Source organism: Rhagoletis pomonella, unplaced genomic scaffold (genome assembly GCF_013731165.1).
Source record: "Rhagoletis pomonella isolate Grant_MI unplaced genomic scaffold, Rhpom_1.0 Rhpom_scaffold_08888, whole genome shotgun sequence".
Classification (NCBI taxonomy): domain Eukaryota; kingdom Metazoa; phylum Arthropoda; class Insecta; order Diptera; family Tephritidae; genus Rhagoletis; species Rhagoletis pomonella.
This window is the reverse complement of record NW_023467414.1, coordinates 1-6,631: the sequence shown is the minus strand read 5'-3', so window position 1 is coordinate 6,631 and position 6,631 is coordinate 1. Positions and strand designations below refer to the sequence as shown.

The 6,631-nt window shown below is 36.2% G+C and overlaps 2 protein-coding genes across 4 annotated transcripts; both read left to right on the top strand.

Moving 5' to 3' along the window:
* Window positions 1-397: 397 nt before the first annotated feature.
* On the top strand, window positions 398-3,424 carry LOC118756113 (sorting nexin-6-like). 3 transcript variants are annotated; one of them, XM_036490902.1, is made up of 8 exons: window positions 398-585; window positions 1,046-1,456; window positions 1,540-1,661; window positions 1,724-2,168; window positions 2,240-2,422; window positions 2,711-2,728; window positions 3,041-3,150; window positions 3,214-3,424. In XM_036490902.1, the coding sequence occupies exons 1-8, from the start codon at window positions 580-582 to the stop codon at window positions 3,305-3,307; spliced, it is 1,389 nt and encodes a 462-aa protein (XP_036346795.1). In that variant the 5' UTR covers window positions 398-579; the 3' UTR covers window positions 3,308-3,424. The 3 variants fall into 3 exon arrangements, with proteins under 3 accessions (XP_036346795.1, XP_036346796.1, XP_036346797.1); XM_036490904.1 differs by lacking the exon at window positions 398-585 and adding an exon at window positions 930-952; XM_036490903.1 differs by lacking the exon at window positions 2,711-2,728.
* Window positions 3,425-5,853: 2,429 nt separating this feature from the next.
* On the top strand, window positions 5,854-6,624 carry LOC118756112 (the record flags this gene model as incomplete). The annotated part of the gene is given in 2 exon segments (XM_036490901.1): window positions 5,854-6,022; window positions 6,085-6,624. Coding segments are annotated over 2 exon segments (709 nt in total), but the record flags the coding sequence as incomplete, so codon positions are not given.
* Window positions 6,625-6,631: the final 7 nt, after the last annotated feature.

Below are 6,631 nucleotides of genomic sequence, written 5' to 3'. Positions count from 1 at the left end.
TTTCTTTCCTTTCACTAAATTATACAAAAGTTTAATGACTATAAAAACTGCGAACTCAAAATACCAAATAAGTTTGAAAAATTAAAAATTTAAATCCTTCTAATTAATTGCAAAAATGTTCGGAAACGCGTCATCAAAAACAATTTTTCGAATAACTGCAAAAAAGGAAGTTCGGCAATGCAACATCAAAAACAATTTTTTCGAATAATGGAATGGCAAAAAAATCATCAAGTGCACCCTGCGAATTTGCAACCCTTTTCAATGCCGAAGATATAAGGCACGGCGAATCAGCTCTGCCAGGTTTTACTGTACTGCAGAAGGAACTAAAAATTTTCTCTAGCCGCAATTTTTCGATATTAAAAAGTTACCCTGTGCCGGCGCACAGCTGATTTTCAATCTTCGAAAGCAAAAGGGAGGCAGCACAAACAAATCTTTTACTCATCTCTTTCGCCAGTATTTTTTAACAAAAAATAAACCAAACAAAAAAATAGAATACAGAAAGTTGCAACGTGAAAAGATTCTATGAAAATTGCTCTACCTTATTTGATAATTAAATATAATTAAGCTAACACCGTAAAGATGATGGTAAGCCATATGTATACTGTTTATTTAATCTGTTGAATATTTTATGCGAAAAATGTTCGTTACTGGTTAAGTTATTCCATTTGTTAATAGCCAATTAAGTTGAAGTGTTCCTATTAACAAGCTTTTATTTATTTTGTATTCGGCTTTGATGCCTTGTAATTAGCTTTTCTTTGATATCGGCGGTTCGAATGAGTCAAAGTCATCCGGCGACCCAGTTCCTCCCTTTTTAGCGATTGTGCCACTTATCGCCGTTTATCAGTTCCTTTTGTAAAATTTTAAAATAAGTACACAAATAAAATAGGCGTCAATGCTGCAATAGTGACGAAAATATGTGATATCTCGCAATTCAGAGTTTTAGCAGCTTGCCGTATACATACTATTTATATACACACATATGCACTTTCTACTTCCTTAAAAACTAAATTAATTAACAATTTTTTCTCCAATATTCCATTATTAGGACGGCACGGATGACTCAACGGCAATTGAAAATTTGCAACAAAGTGTGCCTTTAGGGGTCGACATCATCACTCCGACCAGTAAACCCACTATAATGGAGATTGCGTCTCCAGCGGTGCAGCGAGAAAATGACGTTGGTAACCCCTTAACAACGACCACAAATAATGGCAGTGGTACAGCCACTTCAGAATCTTCGTCATCAGCTATTACTCCTGCCGCTTTAGCGGAGATTACGTTGCATGTGGAGATTTCCGACGCACTGAGCGAAAAGGACAAAGTTAAGTTTACGGTTCACACTCGCACCACTTTGCCCGGTTTTGCTAAACAGGATAATAATGTGGTACGTCAGCATGAAGAATTTGTTTGGTTGCATGACCGCTTCGAAGAGAATGAAGAATATGCTGGCTATATCGTAAGTTCATAATATGTACATATTTGAAAAGAAAAATAAATTAAAGTTTATAAAAACACTAAAATCAACTATGACTTTCACAGATACCGCCATGTCCGCCACGCCCAGATTTTGATGCCTCACGCGAAAAATTGCAACGACTCGGTGAGGGCGAGGGAAACATGACTAAAGAGGAGTTTAAGAAAATGAAATCTGAACTCGAAGCGTGAGTACAAGCGTTTTATTTTATGTATCATTTTTTCATAAAAATGTGTATGTATACCTTAGCGAATACCTGGCTACTTTTAAGAAAACCGTAGCAATGCATGAAGTATTCTTGCGTCGGCTCGCAAATCACCCAGTATTCCGTGTAGATCAGCATTTGAAAGTGTTTCTCGAATACGACCAAGATCTCTGTGCAAAGCCACGCAAGAAAATGGCTATTTTCGGTGGATTTGTTAAATCGTTGGGCAAGACAACGGATGAAATATTAATGAGCGCAACAGTTCGGGATGTAAATGACTTTTTCGAAAATGAGCTACAATTTCTCATTGAATATCATGGACATTTACGTGACGCCGCAGTGCGTACTGAGAAAATGACTCAACGCCATAAGGAAGTCAGCGAATGTCATCAGAAAATTTCGAATGCCCTCATGCAACTATCGACAGCAGAGAAAGGGAGCATGGAGACCTTTTGTGCCAAATCAGCAGAGATCTTTGAGAAGATAAAGGTAGTAACTACATATTTGCTGTTAACTATTAAGAACTTAATATCACCTTATAATGGCTGGCAAATTTACAGAATTTAGAAGCACGCGTCTCTAGCGATCAGGACTTGAAGCTCGGGGATACTTTGCGTTACTATCAGCGGGATAGCGATGCAGCCAAAGCACTATTAATACGCCGTTTACGCTGCCTGGCCGCGTATGAGGCGGCCAATCGTAATTTAGAGAAGGCGCGTGCCAAAAACAAGGACGTACATGCTGTAAGAAATGTTACTTAAATTGTATTAAATTATAATTTTTTTTGACCTATTCAAATGCCTTCATACTGCAATTTTGTAATAGTGTGCAAAATTTGTTTAGTATTCCTCACTGTTTACTTAAAGTTTTACATACATGTATACCATATTTTTGCTTTCAACACCCACTGTCTAAAATTATTTACAACTTTTTTGTACTAGTTTTAAAATTAAAAATTTTCTATCCACACTTTTTAAAATGCAATCTATACAAAAAACCAATCAAACTACTTTCAACGAATTCATGTGCAGCCTTTGGATGTTCAAGAGGTACTTGGTGTAATATTTGTTTACTCAGCATATATGTATGTATGTGTGTAGTTTATCCATATATATGTATCTCTTAACGGTTTTATGTGTTTGTTATGTTACCCATTATCCACAACTTCACCAATCTACTGTAAACTGCACTATAAGAGCACAAAGATACTCATAAATTATGTCCTTTGTTTAATTTAATTATTAACACCCCGCATGCAGTTTGAAACAGTCAAAGTAATATTGCTTGTAAAAGTATTTTTTTTTTTTAAGTAAAATGTAAAATTGAAATATTATTATGTTTCAACATTCTCCAAACAATAGGCCGAGACAGCGCAAGCAGAAGCATGCGAGAAATTCGAATCCATGTCTGCCTGTGGAAAAGAAGAATTAGTAGGTTTTCGTAATCGCCGTGTAGCTGCCTTCAAAAAAGGGTATAATATTTGCATTTAACAAACTATATAAGCAAGACATTAATTAAATATTTTGCCTTAAAGGTTGGTTGAACTTGCTGAACTGGAAATCAAACATGCACGTACTCAATATGAATACCTCCGTCAATCGCTCTTGGCATTGAAAGAAATCGCCTGAATTGCGTACATACATACTTGTTATTAATCTTCTCAAGATCTACGTTCATTTTTTTCGTACATATACTATATCGAAAATGTGTTTTTGCCACGCTAATATCAATTTATACTTACATATCGATGGCTGAGTGGAAGATCGACCTATCTCGGCAGCCAGTTCGAAAACGCTCTATCTCAAAAAACTTTTCAAGAACGCCCTATTTCAGAATTTAATTGAAAAACACCCTATCTCAAAATTCGGTTCAAAAACGCCCTATCTCACTTCAAAATATATTGAAAATATGCTGATATAGGGCGTTTTTGAATCGGCAGCTGAGATAGGGCGTTTTTGAAACGAGTTCTGAAATAGGGCGTTCTTGAAAAGTTTTTTGAGATAGAGCGTTTTCGAACTGGCTGCCGAGATATGTCGATCTTCCACTCAGCCATCGATATATAAAATATATAAAGGTAGATAATTCATACTGTTAAAGTATTTCTAAAAATTGTATTGATCAGCTCTAAGCGCATTGATTTTATACGATGAAGTAAGAGGAGAAAACAGTCTAAGATAAAATTATTCAAAAACTCATGGTATTCGAAAAGCATTCCAAAGTGCTTAAATTATTTAATTATGAATAAAAATATTTACCTTATATTATGGATTTGAACGTCTCTTACTCTACAGCTTCAAGATTTACTCAGCAATAGATTTCTCAATAATCGAAAAATTAATAAATACTCAAAGAGTATAACTTAATGTAGCGGACATTTTATTGATTTCGATGCGGTTAATGCCTCATGTTGACCTACTAATCTTAATTATAGTGTGTAGCCATGGTACAATAAAACAGGTAGAAGCCAATTTGACGTCAAACCTACAAAAGTCCATGGTGGAATTATACAAGGTGTTGTACGTAGTGACAGCTCATGTCGACGGCTCCCTTACAAAAGGTTGTAATATGGAAGAACGAGAGAAACGGGAAGAAAAAAAGGACGCTTTGCGAAGTAGTACGAAATTTGGTACTCTTTCATATCAAATTTTGCATATAAATAGTAACAAACGGTATATTATGATAAGCTAAATTTGCGAAAGTAGTATATATTACGTAGCACTTATGCAATAAATGGTAATTTAGTTTATTAAACACAATGTCCTATAATTATAGTCAAACTTCCAAAACCGCTTTGGGGTCTAATTTTTACCCGAAAATACTATAAGATGATTGATATAACTTACAAAAATTTCGCCATCAAAAATTAGTGGTGACCCCGAGTCGTCACAACATGACGGAGTCATGTGTAAGGACCATGATTCAATTATTAAAGGTTTTGTAAGTAGCTTTTTTCTAAAATTTGGCACTCCCACCCACAGGGATGGTTTTTAGAAGCAGAAGAAAAAGGGGAAGAATTCAATCACACTTCCTAAAATGGGAGCTAAATTCCATAAAAAGGTGTGGATAATAGTGAATGGTGGTATTTTAAAACAAAAACGAATTTGATTTAATTATTTAATTTAAACAAGCTTATTTACATCGAATATAACCCCCGATTGTTATTGAAAATAAATATTTCTATGTATATACCAAACTTGCGTACGTCAGATGGCGCATAACTCGAGAATGGATGGTCCACTTTCAGCTTTTTTTTTTGTTTTATTTGTTTGACAGATGATGGATATGAAGAAGCTATTTGTTTGTGGAAAATATGCAGTATTTATTAAACAAAAAAAACGGCAAATAAAAAAATTTGGAGCTTACGTTTCCTTCGCGGATATGGCTCGATTGTTTCGAATATGGTAATTCGAATTCTTTGATGTCGCACTTTCAATATTCTGGGGAGACTATACAACTGTCAGAATATTAACCATTCGCCGGGTTGCCCGAAAATTTGAATGATTAAAAATATCAAAATATAAAAAAATATAAAAATATTCGCCATAAAAAGGCGTTTGCATTGTTCAACTTTGCATTCTACTTTCAACTAATCGCTTTCAACAAAGTTGGTCGCCAGCCAACATTCGCCTCGTGCGTAAACCTTTTAAGTATGCAATTACATACATCGCGCCATTGACTAAACCGAGCTGTCGTGTGACGATTGGGCCTATGGATGAGGTTTGGCAATATTATATTGCGTCAAAGCCTCATTCGGAGACACCAGGAGTGTGTTGTGGAGGACAATACCTAAATACCTTCGTTGGCTCATTTACCAAAACCATTGCATGCTTTACTTTACAGCGACTTGGCAGAATCAAGAGGTCTCCACGAATATCGACAAATATATTTCGGCATTTAAGAGAATTTCGTCTCTTTAGCCTACATTGAATTTCTGTAGTCCAACGATGCTCACCCATTTTGTCTTGTTGGCGCCAGCCAATGAAGAACAAACATTTCTTCAAATTTAAAAAGTAAAAATTTCACTACTAACAATTTAAAAATGTTCTTAAAACTTGCAAAGATATTTGGAAAAGAAATATCACTGTTTTTGTTTTTAGGAGTATGGTGGGAGTGTCATTGATAAAATTAGAGCGAGAGAAAGTTTTTCTTACAAAACCTTTCATTATTGAATCATGTGTAAGGACGATATGCGTACCTCAACTTATCGCAGTCATGTTTACATGACTGACACAATGATAGGAAATCATACGCATGCGAAAATCAAAGAATCGAAACCATATAGACTGGATCCAACCTTAGAGGAAATGCGCACCAGCGATTACAAAGCCAATTACACATGGAAGGTGAAAATAAATGCAGTTTTTTAAACAACAGACCAATTTATCTCATTACTTATTCATTACAGTATGCCGATCCAAATAACATTATAAATCCATCGCTTGGTCCAAAGGTGGAATCGATAAAAAGCTTTGAAGATTCTAGTTTACGTTTCATAAGTCGTCCAATGCGTCCAGCCAGTAGTGTGATGCGTCAGGATTACCTTTGGAAGCCTCGAGCACCGCCTGACCCACCTACGCCTTCACCCATACCACTGCCATCTTCTGTAGCCGCTTCAAGCTTGGTAGTTAATCGCGCTAAATCCGGCTATTCGAAATTGCTCGATCCTGCAGCGACAACTTCACGCCTGGATTATGTCCATTACACACCACAAGAGGTGATCGCAAGTGTAGCACGGAAAGACAATATAACATTCTGGAATTGGAATGAGAAGACAGCACCAACCAAGCGTGTATTTCTTGGCGGTGATGAGACATTGTGCAATGAGAAGTCTGCAAAGGAGTGCCCAAAACGGCGTTGTGAATTCCCCAGTCTAGTACAACGTGTGCCCAACTCAGGTATGACTACCGAAGTGCGTGCCAACTTTGTAGAGCCAATCAAGCGTGTTATAGATT

What these genes read in the sequence shown, in the direction of transcription:
- LOC118756113 (XM_036490902.1), top strand. An exon ending in AAGAATATGCTGGCTATATC is followed by an intron (nt 1,457 to 1,539) that starts GTAAGTTCATAA and finishes TGACTTTCACAG; the next exon opens with ATACCGCCATGTCCGCCACG. An exon ending in GTAGCTGCCTTCAAAAAAGG is followed by an intron (nt 3,151 to 3,213) that starts GTATAATATTTG and finishes TTTGCCTTAAAG; the next exon opens with GTTGGTTGAACTTGCTGAAC.